This window comes from Fusarium venenatum (genome assembly GCF_020744135.1).
Source record: "Fusarium venenatum strain MPI-CAGE-CH-0201 chromosome Unknown EDB82scaffold_1, whole genome shotgun sequence".
In the NCBI taxonomy this organism is placed as follows: domain Eukaryota; kingdom Fungi; phylum Ascomycota; class Sordariomycetes; order Hypocreales; family Nectriaceae; genus Fusarium; species Fusarium venenatum.
Genome location: NW_027072129.1, coordinates 7658867 through 7683663, shown reverse-complemented (window position 1 = coordinate 7683663; position 24797 = coordinate 7658867). Strand labels below are relative to the sequence as shown.

The 24797-nt window shown below is 49.2% G+C and overlaps 8 protein-coding genes across 8 annotated transcripts; 5 read left to right on the top strand and 3 right to left on the bottom strand.

Moving 5' to 3' along the window:
* Positions 1-1850: 1850 nt before the first annotated feature.
* EDB82DRAFT_521292 (14-3-3 domain-containing protein) lies at positions 1851-3398 on the top strand (the record flags this gene model as incomplete). The annotated part of the gene is made up of 4 exons (XM_025729517.1): positions 1851-1862; positions 2332-2681; positions 2866-2953; positions 3039-3398. The coding sequence occupies 4 exons, from the start codon at positions 1851-1853 to the stop codon at positions 3396-3398; spliced, it is 810 nt and encodes a 269-aa protein (XP_025588734.1).
* Positions 3399-3573: 175 nt separating this feature from the next.
* On the top strand, positions 3574-4325 carry EDB82DRAFT_78609 (uncharacterized protein). Its single transcript, XM_065610052.1, has one exon. It carries the CDS (start codon positions 3708-3710, stop codon positions 4134-4136), a length of 429 nt encoding a protein of 142 aa, XP_065465774.1. The 5' UTR covers positions 3574-3707; the 3' UTR covers positions 4137-4325.
* Positions 4326-4514: 189 nt separating this feature from the next.
* EDB82DRAFT_521291 (uncharacterized protein) lies at positions 4515-5000 on the bottom strand (the record flags this gene model as incomplete). Its single annotated transcript, XM_025729518.1, has 1 exon — positions 4515-5000. One exon carries the CDS (start codon positions 4998-5000, stop codon positions 4515-4517), a length of 486 nt encoding a protein of 161 aa, XP_025588735.1.
* Positions 5001-6720: 1720 nt separating this feature from the next.
* On the bottom strand, positions 6721-11356 carry EDB82DRAFT_489823 (SacI homology domain-containing protein). Its single transcript, XM_025729519.2, has 4 exons — positions 10379-11356; positions 8506-10331; positions 8229-8448; positions 6721-8170 (listed from the first exon to the last, which is right to left on the bottom strand). Exons 1-4 carry the CDS (start codon positions 11023-11025, stop codon positions 6937-6939), a joined length of 3927 nt encoding a protein of 1308 aa, XP_025588736.1. The 5' UTR covers positions 11026-11356; the 3' UTR covers positions 6721-6936.
* An 835-nt stretch (positions 11357-12191) lies between these two features.
* On the top strand, positions 12192-15419 carry EDB82DRAFT_572184 (uncharacterized protein). The gene is made up of 5 exons (XM_025729520.2): positions 12192-12718; positions 12788-13003; positions 13051-13154; positions 13544-14749; positions 14802-15419. The coding sequence occupies exons 1-5, from the start codon at positions 12650-12652 to the stop codon at positions 14968-14970; spliced, it is 1764 nt and encodes a 587-aa protein (XP_025588737.1). The 5' UTR covers positions 12192-12649; the 3' UTR covers positions 14971-15419.
* A 1102-nt stretch (positions 15420-16521) lies between these two features.
* On the top strand, positions 16522-18124 carry EDB82DRAFT_489806 (mitochondrial cytochrome c peroxidase). Its single transcript, XM_025729522.2, has one exon. It carries the CDS (start codon positions 16801-16803, stop codon positions 17875-17877), a length of 1077 nt encoding a protein of 358 aa, XP_025588738.1. The 5' UTR covers positions 16522-16800; the 3' UTR covers positions 17878-18124.
* A 494-nt stretch (positions 18125-18618) lies between these two features.
* EDB82DRAFT_565158 (uncharacterized protein) lies at positions 18619-23850 on the top strand. Its single transcript, XM_025729524.2, has 12 exons — positions 18619-19399; positions 19460-19747; positions 19803-20331; positions 20523-20564; positions 20594-20635; positions 21117-21121; positions 21406-21501; positions 21605-21729; positions 21778-21798; positions 22050-22213; positions 22275-22491; positions 22547-23850. Exons 1-12 carry the CDS (start codon positions 18998-19000, stop codon positions 23700-23702), a joined length of 3087 nt encoding a protein of 1028 aa, XP_025588740.2. The 5' UTR covers positions 18619-18997; the 3' UTR covers positions 23703-23850.
* Positions 23851-24793, bottom strand: EDB82DRAFT_489799 (uncharacterized protein). The gene is made up of 2 exons (XM_065608359.1): positions 24477-24793; positions 23851-24417 (listed from the first exon to the last, which is right to left on the bottom strand). Exons 1-2 carry the CDS (start codon positions 24608-24610, stop codon positions 24090-24092), a joined length of 462 nt encoding a protein of 153 aa, XP_065465773.1. The 5' UTR covers positions 24611-24793; the 3' UTR covers positions 23851-24089.
* Between the last annotated feature and the right edge of the window lie 4 nt (positions 24794-24797).

Sequence of the window (24797 nt, the reverse complement as noted above, 5' to 3'; positions counted from 1 at the left end):
GTTGCATTTTCAAACGGAATGAGTATCCATCTTGAACAAATATACATGGATGGTTTTGATAACAATATGGGATTGGCAGATCTCGAGATTTGATACGAATAGCATATTGATACGTAGTGTAGGTAGTAAGGTAGTACAGTGATTGACAACTCGGCACTGCCTTTGAACTGTGCACAATAAACGTGAATACAGAATTATTTGAAATGGGTACTATTGTAGACTTGGTTCATGTTTCAGCGAGTGGGTTGACCATGAACCTGACACCAACATCGCAACAGCTGTCTCAGAGTCAGGGTTGGGAACAGAGACACAAATTTCAAGTTGCTCTGTTAGTACTTTGTTGGCTAATAGTAGGTGGTTGGGTCGAATGAGTCCTACAGACGCTGGAGTGGGCGGCTAATATAATTACAAGGCGGACGAGCCCAGCCTAGGAAATGAGTTCATCTCACCCTCGCTCAGAACTCGCCTTGTCTCTGAGAGTTTCATGAGTGGGAGAAGGCGTCTGAATGGTAGGTTCCCGCCTGCAGTCTAAAGCTCTCCTCCCGGATCTCAGTCTTGATTCGTTGTGGGACACGAATTGCTGTTGTGGCAGGCATAGATAACCAAAAGGGGGGATGAATGGATCTCCTAACAACGAGGCTGACTTGGGGGAATCCTATCTAATGGAAAAGGCAGAAACATTATGTGACTTCACTGAGTACTAGCCAGCAACCGACTGTACCTTGGCTGTTTTTGTACGTACTTATCACTGAGGGAAGTGATAATGATCTAGCTTGAAAAAGGGTCTCAACTATAGTGGAAATATGGAGGAATTAACAAGACATGACATGCCAGGACTATCAAAATCAAGAGCCCTGGCTGGGTTTGTTTTGTTTGTACTGTAGTACAATAGAAGAGGGGTGAAGGAGATGGAAGATTTGCGTGTCGTCACCTACTAATCCTTTTTTTGTGGTAATTTTTTTTTTGCGCTCACGTGGCTGGTTTTCATTGTTTACATTCAATTGGTGCCTACTACTAACCTGGCAGGTGCCTGAGACGTACCTTATTAGTAGGCAGCCTGCAATTTCTGTCCATGGAGTCGTCAATTGAGAGGGTGCAATTTGGGTGAGGCGGGCAGCTATATTGCCCATATTTCCATCTAAACTTTTCAACGGGGATGCGTTCCGCTTGACGGAGAGATTCTGTAGCTTACCCCCTTTTTTCTCGTTGTCTCATTTTCTCTGTCCAAATCGCTAAGTACATAGTGTCGGTTACGTTGAGTACTATCAGAGCGGTGACTGGGTTCCATGTGAGCGAGAGAGGCACTACTGAGGTATGGACTAACTACACTGTACTTCGGAGTTCAAAGAGAAGCGGGCGGTGTCGAGGTACCTTGGTAACCCGGTGAGAAAAAAGAAATCAACAGCCCACATCAATGGAGGCGACCAGGGGCCAGGCGAGCTTGTGCGGGCTGTCCACCTCTGCTGTGATGTGCTGCTATTAGCGATGTGAACCCTCAAACTGCTGGCGGGCAGTGGGCGTAGGTTGGCGCCTAGGCTGCCGAAATTTAATGCACATGGTGCCTACCGACCGCCGTCATACTGTGCGGCCTACCTGTCGGGTCCGTTGCTGGCTCTGAGCGAATGACCCCACCTCCACAGCCCGCCCACTCTCAGTCGCTCTCTCATTCTTTTAGTACCTTAACTGAGATTACTGTCGCTGGTTGCCTTTCTATCTCGCCCGCTCCCTCTTCTCACCCCCAAATCTCAACCTCCAAAAATTCCCATCTTCTTACTCAACCTCAACTTCTTAACTTTCTTTTCCGTTACGCTTCCTCTTTTCTATCAAACCGATACCCAAAATCTTCCACAATGGCTACTGAGGTAAGTTGCTATCCTAATCCTACTGCACCACTTTCCCCTCTTCTAAAAGGATCTCATGTCCTTTTCCTACTCGGCCTGCTCCCGCCGAAGCCCACACAACCCCTCAGTCGAAGCCCAACATGACCGGCACCAACATCACGGGTTTCCTCGATAAGTCCCGGCTCATGATATCTAGAGTCTGGTCATGCAGCTCAGGATGCTCATTTGGATCTCTTGTTTGCCCTTCATAAAGCGCTGGCTGCCTCTACCCCAGCTCATCTCTCGCTATCCCTATCTCTCCCTATTAATTGTTGTTTCGGTGCTAACTCTCATGGTGTGATAGCGTGAAAGGTTTGTCCAGATGCTCCCCAGCCGCTTCTCTCACAACCGTATCAGCGCTCGACATCTTGTCTAGCTCGTCGAGTGTTCAAACATCAAGCCACAGAACACCGTTTCGCTAACCTCGTACGTCTTTCCTCAATATAGCAAGACCTTCCTCGCCCGCCTCTGCGAGCAGGCTGAGCGCTACGATGAGATGGTCACCTACATGAAGGAGGTGGCCAAGCTGGGCGGAGAGCTCACCGTCGACGAGCGCAACCTTCTCAGCGTTGCCTACAAGAACGTTGTCGGTACTCGACGTGCCTCGTGGCGCATCATTTCCTCGATCGAGCAGAAGGAGGAATCTAAGGGATCCGACAAGCACGTTTCCACCATCAAGGACTACCGCAACAAGATCGAGACCGAGCTCGAGAAGGTCTGCCAGGATGTCCTCGACGTTTTGGACGACTTCCTCATTCCTAACGCTGCCACTGGCGAGTCCAAGGTCTTCTACCACAAGATGTGCGTTTTTATCTTCCCCGCCTCTGGCCTGAGGCCCCTCGTCTTCCGCCCTTTTTGTGCTCATGCACCAACCACTACACCCATTTCGACATTTGCGTGTTTTTTCCCAAAAGGAAAAAAAAAATTGCAATGTCCCTTTAATCATTTGGTATCAAGGCTGACCGGGTTCATTTTCAATCTATAGGAAGGGTGACTACCACCGTTACCTTGCTGAGTTCGCCTCTGGTGAGAAACGCAAGGGTGCTGCCACCGCTGCCCACGATGCTTACAAGGTAAGGCTAAATCCCCCCACCACAGTCACATGCCGCAAGATCCGGGCCCCTGGTGCCCCTCGCTGACAGTTGTGCCCAACCACAGAGCGCCACCGATGTTGCTCAGACTGAGCTCACTCCTACTCACCCCATCCGTCTGGGTCTTGCTCTCAACTTCTCCGTCTTCTACTACGAGATCTTGAACTCCCCCGACCGTGCTTGCCACCTCGCGAAGCAGGCCTTCGACGATGCTATTGCCGAGCTCGACTCCCTGTCTGAGGAGTCTTACCGTGACAGTACCCTCATCATGCAGCTTCTCCGCGACAACCTTACCCTCTGGACTTCTTCTGACAGCGCTGAGGGCGAGGCCGCCGGTGCTGCTGATGCTCCTAAGAAGGAGGAGGGCGAGGCTGCCAAGCCCGCCGAGGAGCCTGCTGAGGAGGCTGCTCCTGCTCCTGCTTCCTAAATCTATCAATAATCCCCCTCGATACCACATACGTCTCGGCATATAGGAACCGAGAAGTATTCTCGCCCCGGTTACACTCGTCTGCCCCTGGACACACGGATAGCTGGGACTGTCTTGGGCGGGCTGGATGATAGTACGAGGCTTCTTCTTTTTGCGCGGTGCGTTGCTTTTTTTCACGACGATGGAGAGGGAGGAATGGATCAATAAGGGTCTGACTCTGGTTCTGGTAAAGGGAAAGTGTTGCGGCGCGGAATCTTTCGTCTCGTCTCGTTCGTCGGACTCTTGAAAAAAATCGACCGCCAACCTCTGATGATGACGGCTCTTGTTTTTTTCTTTTTTACCTGGCAGATAAATCGCAAAGTTTCCCCCCTTTCACCTTTTGTCCTTGGTCTATCTCTGGCACCTAGCATTTGTGTATCTCTCTCACTTCCGTCTTGTTGTTCATTAAGAAAGTGGACAGGGCATAGCCCATCCCGATGGATCGCCACGAAGAAGGCTTTCTCATGTTACGCCTTTTTCTCCCTTGTCCCATGTCGTTTATGTCTTTTCGTTCCTGTCTATCGGTCCCTTATCAGACCATACCCTAGTGAAAGAAGACGGATGGAGATGAATTGTTTTCTGTTATTTTTCTTTAAAAAAAAAGACCACTTTCCCCTAAAGTTACCCCTTACATTTTTTGCTCACAGGTACCGAGAAGAGAGACTGTTGCTCTATCTCATTTCGCTTCTTTCCTCCTGAATCCTTTCTCAAGATTCTGTCCTGGTGTCGTTTGCCCAAAAGGCGTTTTCTTGATACATTAGCCAACATTATCCGATTCCGTCCTCTGATGTGTCTGGATCCGACTGGCTGGCGCTTATGGAATCGACATGTCTCATGGCACAATCGTCGCATGTCACTCGTACCCAACATTAGAAAGATCAGTTGCATATGTGTGCTTGCGTATGCGCACGAAACTGCCTGTTAAAGACATCAATTAATGAAGAATAAATACTATATCATGACACATGTCGACATAACCCCGGCTTCCCTATTAAGAAACATTACTGGTGCTGGGGCTTTCGTAATTAAAGAAGGACATATTCGTCATAGCGAGTGATGTAGCAATCAACCAGTGCGTCACCGTTCCTCAGTGTCGCGGTTGAGCAATCTTGCTGCCCGTGCCAGCCTTTCTTGCTTCTCTCTCAAGCCATTTCCTCGCTCACTATCCCTCTCCAATATACCGCCCTCCTCATCCAGGTCGCCACCTCTAGGCTCCCTGGTCTCCATCCCACGGTACATAGCCGTGCGGCCATCAGGGGGTAGCTCGGCGGCAGCGGCGGCCATGTTAACAGCAGCGCGTCTCTTGGGTCCAAATCGCCAGCTGAGGCGCTTCCACAGGCTTCGTGGTCTAGATCCAGCTGGCGATGGGGGTGTGGCGAAAGAAGTATCCGGGTCGGGATCTGGTGTCGCGGCGGAAGATGATGATAGAGACGACGATAGAGACGGGGCCGTGGGGAGGTGGAGAGCAGAAGCGACTTCAGTTCGCCAGATATGGATGCGCTCTTGCTTTGCCGGAGGCATAAGGGGGTTGACCTTGATCCGGGGATCTGTGATACCACCCATGGTTGATTATGAGTTTGTTCAAATTTTTAATTAAATGTCGATGTTGCTCAGTAGGGCGCAAACTTCTTTTTTGCCTTTGTCGTGTGTAAAAATAAGCGGCTGGTCAGAAGAAGCCGGATTATCACGCTGTATGTGGTATCGTGTATTATGAGTCCGAGACCAGCTGGATGGAGCTTTGATGTTGATATTCGATGGTTTTGCTTTCTTTGCTTCTTGTTTACTTCTCGCGAAGATGTAGAATTGGCGACCAAAATCTCAATTCCGGTTTTCACATGGGCATGGCAGTGTTTTGTTTGCCGTCGTCGAGCAAATTCATCTGTGTACGCCAATGACTCGTGTAACCTGCGAGGGAATCACACTAAGATGATTAGGCCCAAGCGTTTTGTTTCTCGCTGATTTATATCTTGAAGAAACGAAGCCAAGGAGAAAGTGTTGACTGATACTGGAGAGCCTGGGGGGCAAGATGCCAGAAACAGACAAGAGGGAGAAGAGAGAAGAAAAGAGGAGTTAAGTGGATAATGGTTTTTTGTTGAAGAAAAGGACTTGAAAGGGAGAAATTGCGATCAAGGTTTACGACAGAAACAAGGTAGGTAAACTCAGGTCAGGTAGGAGGTAGGAACGGTTTTCTCGGTTCGAGAGTGGTTGGATTGGGAAGCTAATGGGACCACGGACCGGGGACGATCTCTCCTGGAAGGCGGGTTCTTGAGCGCGGACCAGAAGCGAACGAACGATACGATGAGGAGTGGAGTTTTGGTATAGTTATGTAGAAGATGGGGGCAAAGTATTGATTTGTGATGTTTTCCTAGTAACAATTGTTTATTCCAACAGGCTAAGGAGAGTTTTATTCGATGTGGAGAGAGGAGGAGTAGGAGGGAAGGCGAGGGGGAAGAAGTGAATGAAAAAGGACGACAAGCAAGGGTGTGATGTGATTGATAAAGTGATCAGCATTGGTCTAGATCCCTCAGGGTCAAGGTCTCGTGCTCAACGACGGGGTACGGTACCTTAGTACCTACCTATAGAAAGAAGAACTGGATGGCCTGCTTCTTCTCAAGTATCCGTATTTCAGCAGACAATGCATGCAATGCGTACTCTCAGCACATGCATAACACAAAAAAGGCATTTCGCCCCCATTGAAACCTAATGTGTGGATATCGGCAACATCCATATGATCAAAACGTTGAAGCTTGTTGCTGTACAAACCTAGCGCTGTCTTTTTCGGTTCAGCCCAGGCTTAGTCTGAACTGTATCGGACAAGAATCTGGACTAGCAGTAACGAGACCGCCATTCAAGAGTCAGCAGAGTGAGTATCTTGAATCGAACCCGACCGAATACTCGAATATAGCGGCGGCCAAAACCCCAGGCTTTTGCACGCAAATTGTTTGGAGGTTTAAGTCATGATCAATTGATTGTTTGTTTATTTGCGGGGCAAACAAGTCATATGGCCTGAGCCAATCCAAAATCCCCTCCATCTCGTCTCTACAGGGTAACAGTAGTCTCACATCTCTCAACCTTTTTATCCTAATGGCGGCGTGTCACCCGACATGTAGTTCTCTTAAACGGGATCGAATAAATTGGTTACATCTTGGCGATCAAAATGACTCTAATAAGTTGACATACCGCCAAGGAAATGCTGGCTAGTCGCTCAGAACTTTGCGTGACCGACTCATAAGTGGCTTCACAAACATTGGTCACACTGATTCAGTTGTTGGCTCACATGTCCTGAAACAAATCCAACATGAACATCATTAACCGGTGAAGGAAACGTTAAGATAACAGCTAGAATTTACTCAAACTTTTATGCCGTACCAATAGCCATGTTCCAATGCAAGACAGACAGAGAGGCCTATTCCTAACATTTAAGCCCATCAAAACAGTCAAACCAGCCCCAAACGCCTACGCATCCAAATGCCAACTGTTGGTAATGCTATTCATATTCTTAAGCTCTTGTGCTTGGCTTCAACGTCTCCCATCCTACGTCCTGACTTTCGTCCAATGAACCTAACAAATCAACCGACCCTTGTCCTCGGTGTTGACTTGACTGTGACAACTGCGGTTTGGGCTGCACCGGCGGTGCGGGTCGGCGCGATGGCACCCCACCCATCATTCCACTGATCGGGGTCGATGAGTTTAGGCTCGTTCCATTCATCCCTTGATTCGGCAGACCTACAGGTTTCCTTGCAGCAACTCCGAGACCCTGTGGTTGAGAACCTGCCATGGGACCCCCAGTTTGAGCCCTCGATGGCAAAGGTGGTCTAAAATCTTCGTCCATGATGCTGTGGCTTATCCCTGGGGTCGAGCTGGGTGACGTTGTTAAATGGGCCGGTTTCTTTGCTACTGGAGGTGCCGGTTTACCACCCTTACTGTTCTGCGAGTATTGAGAAGCGTGCGAAGCTGCTGATGCTGACCTCATAGGTGGTGGTAGTGGCTGCGGCTGCGTCTGCACTCTATTAAGACCAAAACCGGTGCTCGGTGCCACGCATGATGTTCCTCGTCGAGGGGGTGGGGGTGGAGGCGGCGTCTCTACATGGCCCATGGGAGTTTGGTCATCCATAAGGTTGATACGTCCCACCTTGGCTGGTAATGCTGATGGATCATATGGTGGAGGTAGTTTCCGAGGCTGGATGCTCGAGGCTGATGCCATGGAGTTGGGCAAGCTGACCTTCTCGAATGGCGAGCTTGACATACTGGACAACGATGCCTTTGAGGATGATCTTGGGATGGAGATCCAGTCTGGTTCATCCGTGAGACCAAATGGATTCGAGGGACGATTGGGATTGAGCCCGACGGCCTGTCCATTCCTAGGCTTGGGCACAGGCACCGCGGCTCGAGCAGGCTGTTTATTATCGAGCCACCATTTTTGACGATCTGAACTCGCAGGAGGCAGCCCAGGTTCGATAGAATCATAGCCAATGAGATCTTCATCGTCGCTGTCATCACCAGTGCCGAGATGAGCCGTTGCGTCCCCAACGTCAGCCTTTCGACGTTGGTACAGCTCCTTACTGATCGTTTCCCGTAATTGTTCGTCAACAATGCTCACTCTACACTCAAACGCAGCATGGACGGGTCGATGATCAGAGAATTTAAGAGGTGCCGAGTTGTACAGCAATTGTCTTAGGTTAGACCCCTTCCGGAGAATACGATCTGTCCAGGCAGGAATGCGAGCCTTCTCACTGTATCTCAGTCAGTATATGTTCATGCAACGATATAGGGATCACGCGAGACACATACGAGGTATCATAGTCGTCGGTTCCAATATCGAACTTGTACGTGGGTGGGAACGTAATTCGAGCTTCAGAGTAAAACGGGAACGACAGCCCAGCTACCATCTGAAGATTGAGCTGGTCGTTTTCATAAAGTGCCTCAAAGTCACGTTTTTTAACGAGAGCTCGCGCAGTCTCTGAATTGAGACCAATACGATAGTTGAAGTCACCTAACCATATCACAGCGTCTGTTCATGTTAGCACAACCGCACGATGCAGTGGAAGGGGCAGCGAAGCGCGCTCACCATGGTCATCAATTCCACGATTCCTCTGGAAACGCAAACCGTGGTGAATCGTGGCGTAATCACGGTTGCGTTCATCGTAGTTGGAAAATCCAGCGGCCAAATGTGCCGTAACAAAACAGATATGAGTGTTGGCATAGTCAAACCGAATTGCCACTGCACCCTTGTTTCCAGCCATGCCCGACATGCCCGTCTTCTTTACGCTGCCCTCGACGTTCTTAATGCTGGCTAGACTAGGCGTCTTGACAAAGATGCATAGTGCCGCTCCGACAAGCTGCCCACTCCGCAGCAACACATATCTCTCACCCCCTAATCGCTTCTGACGCTCGTTGAGGTTATGTTTTACAGCCTGTTCCCATAGGTTTTTCCGTGATGGATCGCTGTTCATGATCTGCTGAGGACTGAGCTCGACGATTTCCTGGAATCCGACCACAAAAATATCTGGCTGGGCGTTACCTAGGGTTTCTGGGAACAGCCAAGGGCCAAGATCATCATCAACGCCTTCAGTACGCCCATTGAGATTGAAAGTGCCAACCCATATGGTGATACTGTTGTAAGAAGTAAATTCACCACTCCTCTTGGCCAGCTCCGATGATACGAAGTCGTTGATAGGATCAAACAGAAGAACCGGGGCTTGGCCAACAAGACGACCCAAAAGCATGTCAATAGTGATCTGGCGGGAGGGGTCTAGAAAGTTGTTGTGGTATATACGCTGCACAGATTTGCGCACGTCAGCGACAGCTCCGGCGAGTGACATTTTGCCATGGCGGGTAAAGGATGACTTGAGAGCGCCTGTGCCGGCGTATGTTTTGGACAAGGAATCTCCATTGTCTGCCCAGAGACTGGAGTGTCTCATCCAGAAGTCGGACGCAGCGTATTCACCCCGGTGTCCTAGGAAAGCCTCAACCGCCATTTGTGAAATCATTGTCTGTATGAGATTGGTTCGATCAAGACAGTCAAGACAGTTGGTTCGGAAAACACCCTCCTGTTGAAGCACAACCACCATACGCGCATGTCCAGAGCCGTCTTGATCATAGCTTGGCTCATTTGTTTCCTCTGCAAGGAAGTATGCAAATCCATCAGTGGAATTCTCAATGTAGCGGCGAATATCCCGAGCGGCCTCGTATCCGGCAGGTCCTTTTGTCTCAGCGTGAAAATCGTAATTTGTCTCTCGCAGGAGCGCATGGTCAGAAGATCCATCCTGTCCTGCGCGGCTTAAAGGGCAATGTCTGATGCCATTATGGTAAAGGTTACTGAGCTCTACCTCACCCGGCTTGGTCTCACTAAGAAGGTTGATGACATGAACTGCTCCATAGGATTGCTCAAGCTCCTCAAAATGTTTGTTGAAAGCAGGCTGAGTCCCATCTGGAGATCTCGTAACTGTGATCTTCTGGCGACCTGGGATAAGGTCGGCCGCCTGTTCCCAAAACACTGGGACCGACCCACGCACTTGAGCATACGAAAACATTGTCCCTGCTGGACTCCAGAAAGTGGTTTCAGTTTCGACGAAGTTTGCTACGTGCCCATCGTCGTCGATACCTCGGGAATTGAAGCGAGTTCCAGCTCTGCGACAAGATAGTCGGGATATGAGAGTCATGAAAGAGGGCATGCCCGATTTGACGTTCTTCAGGGGTGAAGAGTTCAACGGGATAGTCATTGTCTTACAAAATCCACGGATTGCTGAAGTGAGTATCCGTGACGAATCGAGAGACGCTCGTTCGTGTGGCATAAGTCGAGAACGAAATTGCACAAGGGGGCTAATCATGAATGAGTTCCAGAGGAACCCATCATCGAAATTGTCAATCTCAAAGGAGTTAGAATTGATCGGCCTGCTGTTTGTCAGTAGGCTTCTATTGGAAGCATGGTAGCAACGAACCTATCTTGGAGTCGGTTTGTCAGATCGAAATCTGTACTGTAGTAAAATGTTCCATTGCTGAGCAGATTGCGCAACTCATGGCAAGGATGCTCCATGGCCACCTCCCTTCGACCAAGGCCTTGGCCGTAAGGACCGGACTGTACTGATGCAGTATCCGAAAACTCGGGATCGAGTGATTCGAGAGGAACGACATCGTCATAGTCGGCGCTGCTTAGGCAGTAGAATGCAACACCGCCTATACGTTCTACCGTCTCACCAGGCCGTAGGGTGGCAGCGCGTGTCGCATGTGTAATGATGGATAGAAAGACCTCGCCGTTGACTGTGATCAAGCCCAATGTTCCATAAATCGGTCGATGAGTTAGACGACGATAGTCTTGTAGTAGGTTTTTGGAAACGGGTGCAAATTCAACCATGCATTTCGATACCACAGTTTCGCCGACGTTCCCGCGGGGTCTTGTAATCGCAGCTAAGGATGTAAGCGAGCCGTTCGCGATGGCTTCACTGGTGGACGTGGTATATCGAAATATCAAGGTATGGGAGGACGATACGATAGCGATGGATCGATGAGGGTAGTCGCGTATATATAGCTCGCATGACTTTTCGGGCGAGGGAGACTGAGAAGACCAGGCTGGTGAGGAATGTTCCATTTTGGACAGAATGATAGTATGGGATGGGGCAGATGAATTCAGGGTTCAGCGCGTCCGAGACAGCGATTGCGGAATGGGTTCAAATTTGTACTTGAACCATAATCAATTGAATGCAGGCCAGGAAGAGATGCAAATATAAAGGACTTTTGAGTGATAGCAGTTGGGCTCCGTAGGGTTCAGCTGGTGTTTGGATGAAGACGAGGTTTGGGCATTATAGACAAATGTCAGAGGTACTGGATTGGATTGGACGCTCTGCAAATGACGTTTCTCAGCTGGGGGCACTGCGAAGCACCCCTGGCTGCTAGGTACTAATGGAATAAACCAGTCAAGGGGTTAATAGAAAAGTTTACCGCTAAGCTTCAAGGTGCAATAATAAAAGACCAAAAGGTATGATAAAAAATAGCATGAGCTGAGTTCTTAATATCGTCTCTTGTTTTCCCAATTGCCAAGGTTTCTTACACCCTGTCTACAAACTACAGGCATACATATAAATAGGAGCTCGATAATATTATTATTAGCATGAAGAGCGTAATACTGTTTGAGCCCATTGCTTTGCGAGACTCTTGACAGGCCTGCTGAGCTGACGGTTTAGGGTGTGATTTGCTATGATATGAACCTCTAACCCCGGTGATGGTTAGACGTACGCAGGTATCAGCAAACACCTGAGGTACAATCTCTCCTTGACACAAGAAGTTAAAGATCCAGTACACTTCACAAATTGGCCAAGCTTTCTGAACCAGGTGCTTCTAAAGTAATGAGGTACATAGGTTTAAAGCCGATGTGGGACTTGCCCTGGGGATCCAAAGGTTTGTTGGCTGGCAACATGCATAGAATCACTGCCAACATATAGTCTAGTATAGGTAATCAGAGCATGTCACGGTAAACGTTTCTTAGCCGTGTCAACCGTGGCTCGATCGCAAGATGAAAAACTGTTCTAAAAAACAAAACAAAAAAAACCCCCCCCGTAACTTTCCGAATACCTACTTAAATATCGTGAATAAGTTGTCGATGACGATGTTGAAGATATAGGAAACAAAATAGAAGAATGGAGCTTCAGATTCGAATTTGAGATCATGCTCTCTAAAAGAGAGCGTTCATTCTCTTCCTATCATATGTTTATGTGAGAATCATCATAAGCCCATTTTAGGATACAGAAAAAAGAAAAAGGAGTCTCTAAACTGCACCCGCTTTCGAGAAAATATCTGCATGCTCAGAGTTTGGCTTAGTCAGCTGCTCCGAGACGGCGAATCGTTGGCCCGGATATATCGACCAACACCCATGTCAACTGCGGAGACTTGCTAGACAAGTACAGTCCTGCTTGCATCACACCCCTGATAGCACCAATCTAACACAGTTTCCCGCGTGCTTCCTCAGGCGCGTGCGGCACAGACTCTCTATCTAGTGACTAGGCCGTTAAGTACCTTTCCCCCCAAAAAAAGAGCTTGACTGTAGCGCGAACTACCAGCCCCTGCCTTTCGCGACGGACCTGAGCCTCAAGCGTCATCTCCTATCTGCAAACTTCTCAGCTTCATAATTACAACACAAAGCTAAAACACAGTCGCTTTTCCATCCTTATCCCTTCCGCTTTGCGACCAAGAAAAAAGAAGAGCCGGCTATCAAAGATATGAGCGACTTCGGCCACTTTGGCTCCGAGGAGGAGTACGCGACTGTGCGCAAGCACAATGCGGAGGTGGTATGTTTATATCTTAAAAAAACTCATTTATACCTTTGAAGCACCATCTGACGTTTGGTGAAATAATAGGAATCCGACCCCGATAACTTCGATCACTGGGAGAATCTCATCAAAGCTTGTGAGACATTGGAGGGTGGCTTGAACCGCAACTCAAGTCCCCAAGCACTAGCAACTTTCCGCGATGCGTACGATCGGCTCTTGACGAAATTCCCCCTCTTCTTCGGCTACTGGAAGAAGTATGCTGATATGGAGTTCAACATCGCCGGCCCCGAGTCTGCTGAGATGGTCAGTGTTCCCTCTATACTCTCTGCGACACGGCTAACCACGAATAGGTCTACGAGAGAGGATGTGCAAGCATCACCAATTCTGTCGATTTGTGGACGGATTACTGCTCCTTCAAGATGGAGACAACCCATGACCCACACCTCGTCAGAGAGTAAGTTCCATTTGGATGATTTCCTTCCCCTTCCCTTAACATGCCTTCCGGAGCAGTATTTCGCTTGACCAGGGTGGTCTCGGCCGACATATCCGTGAGGGCTGTACACTTCACTATCAAGGTGTCTGATGGTGAGATATGCCTGCGATAGCCCCTTAAGCTGGGATGCTCTCTCACGCTCTCTACCAGGCGATTTTGATATTCCATCCGTGCTCGTTCTTAACTCGAGAATCGTCCCTGCGTTACACGTCACCCGCTCGATAGAACATGATCTCGGTTTTGCTACTCACTCGCATGCATAACCATTTTCCCCTCTGTATTAATCCTCTCCACCCTTTCCCTGAGTTATCCCTCCCGCAGATGGTTCCCATGCTGACCTTCCACTCTAGGCTTTTTGAGCGAGGATCAATCTTTGTCGGTCTTGATTTTCTGGCGCACCCTTTCTGGGACAAGTACATAGAGTACGAAGAGCGCCAGGAGGCCCAGGACAAGATTTACGCCATCCACGCACGCATCATTCGCATACCCATGCATCAGTATGCCCGATACTACGAGAGATTTCGATCATTATCGCACAGTCAACCGATCACCGAAGTTGTTCCCGCCGAGGATCTTGCGCGATTCAGAGCAGAAGTTGAAGCCGAAAACGTTGCCTTCGGCGGTGCTCCCAAGCCTGAGTTGGAGATTGAGCGCGATGTTCGTGCAAAGATTGACGCCATGTTCTATGAAATTTTTACAACCACACAAACCGAGGTATCGAAGCGCTGGACTTATGAGTCCGAGATCAAGAGACCTTACTTTCATGTCACCGCCCTAGAACACAAGGACCTGGCAAACTGGCGCAAATACCTGGATTTTGAAGAATCTGAAGGAGATTATGCACGAATCGTTGCCTTGTACGAGCGATGCCTTGTGACATGCGCATTCTACGACGATCTCTGGTTTCGATACGCCAGGTGGATGTCTGGCCAGGATGGAAAGGCAGAAGAAGTTCGTAATATTTACGTGCGGGCCTCAACAATGTTTGTGCCTATCAGCCGGCCAGGCATTAGACTGCAATGGGCTTACTTTGAAGAGAGTACAGGTCGTGTTGATGTTGCTCTTGACATTCATGAGGCTATTCTTCTGAGATTGCCAGACTCTGTCGAGGTCATTGTCTCATGGGCCAACGTTGAGCGACGACAAAATGGAATCGATGCCGCCATCCAGGTGTACAAGAATCAAATCGACGCCCCTACGGTCGACCTCTACACCAAGGCCGCATTGGTTGCAGAGTGGGCCATGTTGCTCTGGAAGGTCAAAGGATCTACTGAAGAAGCTCGTGAGGTTTTTGCCAAGAACGTAACATGGTGTGGTGACAGCAGACTGTTCTGGGATCGGTGGTTCCAGTTTGAGCTGGAGCAGCCATCAAGCGCCGAGACTGAAGCTCAGCATGGCGAGTGTATGAAGAAGGTGTTTAACGAGCTTCGAGAACGAAGCCGACTTTCTGCACCAGTAAAGAAGGACTTGGCCCAGATCTATCTCAACTACTTGGTTGAACGGGGCGACAAGGATGCCATGAAGGTATTCCTGCAAATTGACAGGGAAATCTTCGGGTAAGTTGCCTTTTTGTCATCGTATTAGGAATCATCCGCTAACCCATTACAGGCCATCGTCAGTAGCGAAACTGTCCACAGGAACTGGCAAGGAAAACGGTGCTGCAAAGGGCGAACTGGATGAAGCTAGTAGGCAGAGAGCCGAGGCACAATACGTTCATTTCTATGAAGTTCATGGGGAGCCAGAGGCTGATGCACAAGGCAACGCAGACTTTAACTGAGAACGGAAACGCAATAGACGACGTGTGAGGCTGCTATAAATGATGAAACTGGCAAGGGTTAACATATGAAGGAAACAGCGTTCCTGCAAGTGGAACAAGTATTGGATGACGCTGGAAAATTAATGGAATTTCTCACAGACATGATGCTGGGCTTCCAGAGTTCGATAAGGAATTTTTGTTATGAACGAATAAGTAGCAGAGCTTACAGCCTACAGAAGATAATAGACAGTATATATATATCCCACATTGAAAAAGGAGTTGTTGATGAGTGGAATTATTACAGATCTTGTGGAGTATAATCGAACACTTACATTAGTGCTGCTGGAGCCAATCTGTTTCCACCGGAGAATTATCGGTGAACGTTGACCAACGGGGTTCGGCATATGCTCGCCGTCTGAAATCTGGGGAAGCCAGGCTGCTCGCCGTCTATGACTTTCATGGATCATAATTGGAAACTTCGAACTAACTTGTTAGGTATTGCGTGAGATTTATGAAGATCGCTCAGCCCAATTAGAGTCCAGCTGGAAATGTACAAAGGCAAAATAGGTTGCAATTTGCTGATATGACGATAGATCACATGTGAGAGGCAGGCGATTTGGAATCTTTGAGCCTGGTCGCAAGTGGACCCCTGTCGTGTAAAAAAGATTCCATCTCTTTGTGCTCCTGTATCCACTTGTGGCTAATATCACTTCGAAGTTACGGGCTGATGACTTATATCCCGGATGAGAGACGTTGGAGCAGAGATACGTAGCCTGGAATGGAGGGTCACCTTCAGGGTCCTGGTGCATCGGAATTTCCCCATCTGTTGGACAGTCAAACTCCAATTTTGACTAGCGGAGCCCTTATGGTTGGTCGCCCTGTAGCTCACAGCCGAAAAGGGCCTCGCATTCTGGTTTGACACATGGCAGCCGTTTTGACGACTTCCTCATAACATAAGTTAATAACTGTAACAGTTCGACGTTCCACGCAACATTAACCCCTGACGTTGCTTCACTCAGGCCTCAGCATTAGTGTCCTCTCAGAGGCAAGAGAATCTCCATTACCAAGAATCCCCACTGACTCCACCGGGTCCATCCCGGCGTCATCCCCCACCAAAAATGGAAAACATCGGGACTCTGATACAGAATTGACCAATGACCAGAGACCGATTTCGAGACGTGGCACCGGCTCATGAAGCCGGTACCGCTTCGAAGAGGTTCTGGGGAAATGATGTGAGGAATCATTGGAATCCATGACCCACAGGTCTTTGGGCAGACAGTTATCGAGCATGAAGAGTATGAAGGCTCACGCGAAAGAAGGGGCCCTTTAGATAGCACATTGAGGCGAGATCGAAGAATACAGAGCCGCTGTTTTCGGTGTAGAATGAGTCTATGGGGGTCTAGACGGACCTAGCAGTGATTGGAAGAACGGAAGCCTTGCCATTCATGTTCCGCAGCCTTCATGAATCGCGTTCTGACGGCAGGTGAACTTATCAGTCAGGGTCGGAGTTGCCTAACGGTAACTGACACGGCAGGTCCCCCGTCTCCTCGGCTTCCCACCAAACTCAACCGATGCCATCCCCTCTTATATGAAGGTACAGTACCGTTCGTCTCAGATCTTCTTTCCTTCCCTCCCATTATTTCTCTTTTTCTTCTCGTGAAGCTACTTCTCTGAAGCGCATCAGGACTTTGCGATATCTTTACATTCAAGGTACGTTGAGGTCTTGCACCACAAGCTACCTACCTACACACCCTTTCAGCACCCAACAACACACAGGCACACCTGCAATAGCCGGCCTCGTTGTCTTGCTCGCCCATTCCTCGAACTGATATTGATGTTTCTATATTATAGATGGCCTCTGCTACCCGACAGTTTGCCCGCGCGGCCACTCGCGCCACTCGCAATGGCTTCGCTATTGCTCCCCGACAGGTCATCCGCCAACAGGGCCGCCGCTACTACTCTTCTGAGCCCGCACAGAAGTCCTCTTCGGCCTGGATCTGGCTGACTGGTGCTGCCGTCGCTGGAGGTGCTGGCTACTACTTCTACGGCAACAGTGCTTCTTCCGCCACCGCCAAGGTCTTCAACCCCACCAAGGAGGACTACCAGAAGGTTTACAACGAGATTGCCGCTCGCTTGGAGGAGAAGGACGACTACGACGATGGCAGTTACGGTCCCGTTCTAGTCCGTCTTGCCTGGCACGCTAGTGGCACTTACGACAAGGAGACTGGTACTGGTGGCAGTAATGGAGCGACCATGCGATTCGCTCCTGAATCTGACCATGGTGCCAACGCCGGTCTGGCTGCTGCCCGCAAATTCCTTGATCCTGTCAAGGAAAAGTTCCCTTGGATCACCTACTCTGATCTCTGGATCCTTGCCGGCGTTTGTGCAATCCAGGAGATGCAAGGTCCCGTTATCCCTTACCGACCTGGCCGTTCCGACCGCGATGTTTCTGGTTGCACCCCTGATGGCCGTCTTCCTGACGCTTCCAAGCGCCAAGATCATCTCCGAGGTATCTTCGGCCGCATGGGCTTCAACGATCAAGAAATCGTTGCACTGTCTGGTGCCCACGCTCTTGGCCGATGCCACGCCGACCGATCCGGCTACAGTGGTCCTTGGACTTTCTCTCCTACTGTCATGACAAATGACTTCTTCCGTCTCCTTGTTGAGGAGAAGTGGCAGTGGAAGAAGTGGAACGGCCCTGCTCAGTACGAGGACAAGTCCACCAAGTCCCTCATGATGCTTCCCAGCGACATTGCTCTTATTGAGGACAAGAAGTTTAAGCATTGGGTCGAGAAGTATGCCAAGGACAATGACGCTTTCTTCAAGGACTTTTCTAACGTCGTCCTCCGACTATTCGAGCTCGGCGTTCCTTTTGCCCAGGGCACCGAGAACCAACGATGGACCTTCAAGCCTACACACCAGGAATAAGTTACTGATGAATGTCGGTTAACACCTCGTTGAATTTACGTGAGAATTGAATTTGGTCATCATGTTAATCGATGAACCGGAAGAGCGATATTCGGAGTTTTGGTTGCGATCATTAGATGCTGGCTTAGAATGCTAGGTTGTTTATAGATTACGGGTCGGGGTTCAACTGTGGGAGCATGTTGCTATATGCGACGTTGATCTTGTATGGTAGGGACCAAAAGATTTTTCTTTTAACTTTTGTTCTAATTGCTGCACTTGAAACGTTGGACATGGCCATGACGGCACCTTGTCCAGGGGCCAGTGATCATTGAACTTGTTCCTGCGTCCGCCACCAACATTTGACTTCGGCTAAAACGCATACATTGAACGAAGCTAGCGTTGCCGATCCGATTGCTATGAAGCAATCTCGAAGCTTTGACAAGCAGAGAAAGCTATATCAACGAAGTAAGCGGTGCCAAGCTTAATGCTAGCTCTGGTTCTTACAAGTACAGGTCTCCGCTATCTTTTGTTTAAACCAAATGTGTAATTACAGCGTTTACATGGGTGTGCCCATGTAGACAATCATGAAAGATTGATAACGTTATCGTCTACAGTTGTTTGACAGCGGTTTAGCGTACTAGTAGTGGTTACATTATTCAGCATTTGCCTTCTAAAGAAATCTACGTACCTACCTATTCTAGAACATGGCACGAATATTGTTAGAATGGCAAAGGCAAGTGGAGGATGAATAATAATGATAATGATCTTAGTAAACAACCATCTTTCCTATCACGTCATTGTTGTTACATTTGATCAAATCCAGTGCTTGTTAGCCAAGTGGTACCTAAGAGTTATCAATAGAATCTCCAGACTGTTTTAGTAGTGTCAGGCAGTCTATATGAATATCATCCCTACCCTCAAAATCTCAGGAAGGAACCGAATAACCAGCTTTCATCTCGATACTATTCACAACTTGATTGGTGGGTGCTTCTGACATTAAATTCATACCTAGTCCAACAGATATCGAGGCCTGACTGAGTTGTTCTTACCAACCCTGTCTTCGCATACTACATAAGTACGCAGGTCTCAACCTTTGCAACAAAACAAACTGAACAACACTCAACACTATTATCAGGGAACTATGAGCAGTCAAATTCAAAACAAGGCAGCTGCCGGAGTTCCTTACTTCACTCCAACCCAGGAACCGCCGGCTGGTACCCCGCTCAAGACCGATTTGGTGCCGACTCTCTTCAAACCACTCCGTACGCGAGGTGTTGAACTTCAGAATCGCTTTGTCGTTTCTCCCATGTGCACCTACTCAGCTCAGGATGGACACCTGACTGATTTCCACCTTGTCCATCTCGGACAATTCGCTCTCCAAGGCGCCGGTCTTGTTTTCGTTGAGGCTACTGCTGTTGAGCCTCGTGGTCGTATCAGTCCCGAAGACTCGGGCCTCTGGGAAGATAGCCAGATTATACCTCTCAAGCGCATCACAGACTTCATTCACAGCCAGAATACCAAAGCTGCAATTCAGCTCGCACATGTAAGCTCAACCTGGTAAAGAGGTAGCCAAGGTTGGTGCTTGAACTGACATACATCACAGGCTGGCAGAAAGGCGAGCACAGTTGCACCCTGGATCGGTGGCTCTTTGAACAAAGCACTTGCTACTAAAGAAGTCGGAGGCTGGCCCAATGATATAGTCGGGCCTAGTGCTATTAGATTTGCTGATGATTTTGGAACGCCACATGAATTGACGATTGAAGAGATCAGGACCCTTGTGAAGCAATGGCAAGAGTCTGCTATACGAGCTGTCAAGGCTGGCTTTGATGTAATTGAGATCCACGCAGCTCATGGTTATCTTCTGCACCAGTTTCTTTCACCTCTCACCAATGTAAGTCACTTACAATATCAATGATGAGAAGGCTGAAAACTAACGCGATTTGCAGAAACGAACGGACCAGTATGGTGGAAGCTTTGAGAACCGTACCCGCCTGCTATTTGAGATCACTGAAGCTATTCGTGCCGTTGTTCCAGAGGAGTTACCTCTCTGGGTGCGCATCTCTGCCACCGAGTGGATGGAGTGGAACAATGAACCATCTTGGGACCTCGAGAGCAGTATTCGTCTCGCCAAGCAACTCCCATCATTGGGAGTCGACGTTCTCGATATCAGCAGTGGTGGCAACTTGAAGGCGCAAAAGATCAAGGTTCACCAGACGCTCCAAACAGACCTCGCAGGCAAGATCCGCGAAGCATTGCGTGCTGATGGCAAGGTGCTTCTGATTGGAACAGTCGGCTATATCACTGATGGCCCTTTTGCTCGTTCACTAGTCGAAGAGAGCGAGGATCCAAAGGCTGATCTCGTGCTTGCTGCAAGACAGTTCCTTAGAGAGCCAGACTTTGTGCTCAGCGCCGCAGACCAACTGGATGTTGATGTCAAGTGGCCAATTCAGTATCATCGGGCAACCCCAAAGAACCGTAAGCCGCACAGCAAATAAGGGATGAGAATTATGTTATATGATAGATAGCATTGATATAAATCCTATTTGTTTGATATACCCTCTTGAGTGACGACTTGGCTTGGCGGAGCTTCTTTTTCTCAAGGCAACGGGCGTTAGATACAGATACGAGATGCTCGTGAGCACCCAGAGCACTTTGAATTAGAAAAGTTTTAAAGATTACCAATATTGACAAGACCTTCGCCTTTGATTGTGGGCATGCTCACGTACTGTCTACGTAGACTGTGTCAGCAAAGAGTGTGAGGTTGTATTCTACTGCGATGGTGGGGCCGTAACGAGGTGGACGTGGGGCCGATATATTGAATAACGGAATCACATTTCGCCTCAATTCCTTCGATGGTAGTCCATATACCTTGAAGGGATCAATTGGGCTGAGATATGAGACAATGAGAAGTCTTTATTGATCTAATTGGTATGCAGTTATATAGTTGGCCGTAGTAGGCGCCCGATAGATATGATGGCGCAAAGTTACTTGCAGAATCTTGCAATGAACATTGCCGAAACTTACCTATTGTAGGGGAAATCTGCGTGGAGAAAGTACCTACACAAGGATTAATAATTCAAAAGCATGCATCATCAATAAGCAGGTGACGGATGTGACCCCAGCTAAGTTCTGCGCCTCGGATAGTTTGTCTCGAGTAAGACGAGGCTGGGCTGTGCTGTGCGGGCTCTTAGAGACGTGGCCTTTTTCCTATGCCTGCGATGAGTTTATTGCCACATTCTAAACAGATACTTTAGAGTCAGGTCATGTTAGTTTTCCAGGGGAAAGTGAGATAACCCCTCGAGTCTTTCGGAGCATCAAATCCCGTTTTGTTGCGACTCAATTGGGCAATTGTCTTTGCACTTCCCTAATTTGTCCTTTGATAGGATTAGATTCTAGTCAAGTGAACCCATATACGACGGTAGTAGGTCTCGACAGTGCAAAGACAATCAATGATTTGGAGCTAGAAGCATTGATATTGATGCAAGGTTGCATCGTGTGTTTTGAACTTGATCCTCTGGATGGATTTGCTCGACTTGTATTATTACATAGATTGTTGGTCGAACATGTATTATCCATCGTTCGTTTCCTATCAATGAGGTCCATGGCCAGGCGGGTGACAATCCCATCAATGCCCCTGGCTTCAAGGTCCCCTACAGCCGCCTAGATGGAGGCTTTGGCGCATCCTATATAGCAGCTTCGACCAATAATAACTGGCTTCAGATCACCACTAAGTCTAAAACAAGACTAGCCGCGAGTGTCCTCCGCCGCCGCTTTGGAGGGGCCGTGCTGGGCTGCAGCTGCAGCTCCAGCGGCATGGAGCCAGATGATGGAACGGAAAAGACTTGAAAGTGCCACCAAGCAAAAGGGACACTTGTTCACTTGAAAGATGGACCCCCAGACGTTTCCTCCACCTTTTCTTAGCGGGAGTTGGCTCCGGGCCCGGTGAGCTTGTAAGACAATCCACTGGAACGTCTCGCCGCCCACTGAGGCCAAGCGGGAACCACACTTTAACAGCAGGTACGGTACTGTGCAGCACAGCACTGTGGGTTGGATGTACGTTACCTGTCCTCAAGCTCCAACTACAAAACTCTCGTCCATCTTCCCTCCACTCCAATCCACCATTCTTCCTCCTCTTCCTTATCTTGTCTGCTTGCTTGTCTGTCACAGCGAAGCTCTTTCTTTGTGTTTTCTAGGATACCCCCAACCAGACAGCTCATCATGCACCACAAGAAGATCGCTTGCAGCTTCATGGCTGCTTTGGCTGCCTATGCCTCTGCTGCCGACTCGGACGTTAGCCAGCTTACCCAGGACACATTTGACGAGTTCGTCAAGTCCAACGACCTTGTCCTCGCTGAGTGTAAGTCATGATTGGCAGCAACTTTCTCCCGCAGACCGGCTACTGACATACCCCTCCATAGTCTTTGCTCCCTGGTGCGGTCACTGCAAGGCTCTCGCCCCCGAGTACGAGGAGGCTGCCACTACCCTCAAGGAGAAGAACATCAGACTCGCCAAGATCGACTGCACTGAGGAGTCCGACCTCTGCAAGGAGCACGGCGTCGAGGGTTACCCCACTCTCAAGGTCTTCCGTGGCCTTGAGAACGTCACTCCTTACTCTGGTCAGCGCAAGGCTGCTGGGTAAGTTGACCTTTCTTGCGATCTGTCAAGATTCCAACTAACATGAATCCTCCAGTATCACCTCATACATGATTAAGCAGTCCCTCCCCGCTGTCTCCATCCTCACAAAGGACACCCTCGAGGAGTTCAAGACCGCCGACAAGGTCGTTGTCGTTGCCTACCTCAACGCTGACGACAAGAGCTCCAACGAAACCTTCTCCAAGCTTGCTGAGGGTCTCCGTGATACCTACCTCTTCGGTGGTGTCAACGACGCCGCTGTTGCCGAGGCCGAGGGTGTTAAGGCCCCCGCCCTGGTTGTCTACAAGGCTTTTGATGAGCGCAAGAACACCTTCACCGAGAAGTTCGAGGAGGCGGCTATCTCTTCTTTCATCTCCACTTCCGCTACTCCCCTCATTGGTGAGGTCGGTCCTGAGACCTACGCTGGCTACATGTCCGCTGGTATTCCCCTTGCCTACATCTTCTCTGAGACCGAGGAGGAGCGCAAGGAGCTCGGCGAGGCCCTCAAGCCCATCGCTGAGAAGTACAAGGGCAAGATCAACTTCGCCACTATTGACGCCAAGGCTTTCGGTGCCCACGCCGGTAACCTGAACCTCAAGACTGACAAGTTCCCCTCTTTCGCCATCCAGGAGGTTGTCAAGAACCAGAAGTTCCCCTTCGACCAGGAGAAGGAGATCACCCACGACAGCATCGCCAAGTTCGTTGAGGAGTTCGACGCTGGCAAGATTGAGCCCAGCATCAAGTCTGAGCCCATCCCCGAGACCCAGGAGGGTCCCGTCACAGTTGTTGTCGCCAAGAGCTACAACGACATTGTCCTTGACGACACCAAGGATGTCCTTATTGAGTTTTACGCTCCTTGGTGCGGTCACTGCAAGGCTCTTGCTCCCAAGTACGACGACCTTGCTTCTCAGTACGCCGCTTCTGAGTTCAAGGACAAGGTTGTCATCGCCAAGGTTGACGCCACCCTGAACGACGTCCCCGATGAGATCCAGGGTTTCCCTACCATCAAGCTCTACCCCGCTGGTGCCAAGGACGCTCCTGTTACTTACCAGGGCTCTCGTACCATCGAGGACCTCGCCAACTTCGTCAAGGAGAACGGCAAGTACAACGCCGAGCTCTCCATCAAGGAGGAGGGTACCGAGGAGGCTGCCCCCGCCGCCAGTGAGGAGAAGAAGGACGAGAAGGCCGACGAGGATGTCCATGATGAGCTGTAAAGAATTCATGTCGCATTGTTAGTATACAAAATGGGGTATAACTGATTTCATGGGCGCGGGTTTTTATGGTGCTAAGATTTTATCGCACCTCTTAGGTATTTAGTTCTCGTGGCAATGGGACTGTTTCATGACTTGACTACTTACTACGTTTGACCTGACATTTTTCTATACATTAGACTGATTTGCTACATGTATGCTCATGCAGGCTGCAAAATGCTTGATAAATAACTTTTGCAGATATGCTAATACCGTAGTACAGAATCATACAGAACTTCCCCGATGTTTTCCGTGATAATGTTTCCTCGTAGCCCTGAAACAAGGCATAATGAGAGGCGTCATGATACCATCGCTTCCACTGACGAGCGAGAGCGTACTCTGTCTCCCAACTCAAAATATTTTATACACTTTCCATCGCTTGTGCTTTCCTGTCCATTTATTTCTTTCCCTGTGTCCTGGTCTCGAGAGCCTGGACGTGGTTGCTAAGGCGAGTGATGGAAGCCTGGAGAGTCTGCGATAAGAGACATTATTAGCACCCAAACTTTTTCTTGAGTGGAAGAGCATTCGGACAGAGTCGAACCTGTCAATTGCTTCATCCATCTGGATACGTACGTAGATGTCCTCAGTCAACAGGTCGTTGGCAGTCTTGTATTCCTTGAGAAGATAGCTGTAAGCGGCACTGCCGGAGAGGAAGCTACCGAGGAGGAAACCAAAAAGTCTAGTCGCAAAGTCAGTGATCTCAATCCATTCCGAAGCAACTTCTAAGCCATTACATACCCTCCACGGAAGGCTCCCAAGGGTTTCCGAGCAGGAAGAGGCGAGGCATCGGCCATTCGTCGGGCAGAGGTGCTAAAGGTTCGGCTAGCGAGCGCGCTGCTGCTGGAAGAGAAGATTCTTGTGGCCAGAGACATTGTTGCGATTTCGATGCTGCTGTCGATTTCGGAGGGTGCGCGTGGTGGGAGAGAATTGAGGTTGCGGTGTTTAGCTAGGAACGTTGGGTGATGGCGATAGCGAACAGCAGTAATAGGCGTCGAGGTATGGACGGGCGGGAGAGCTACAGCGTTACAGGTATCCGTAAGTGCTTGTCGGAGCCCGGTG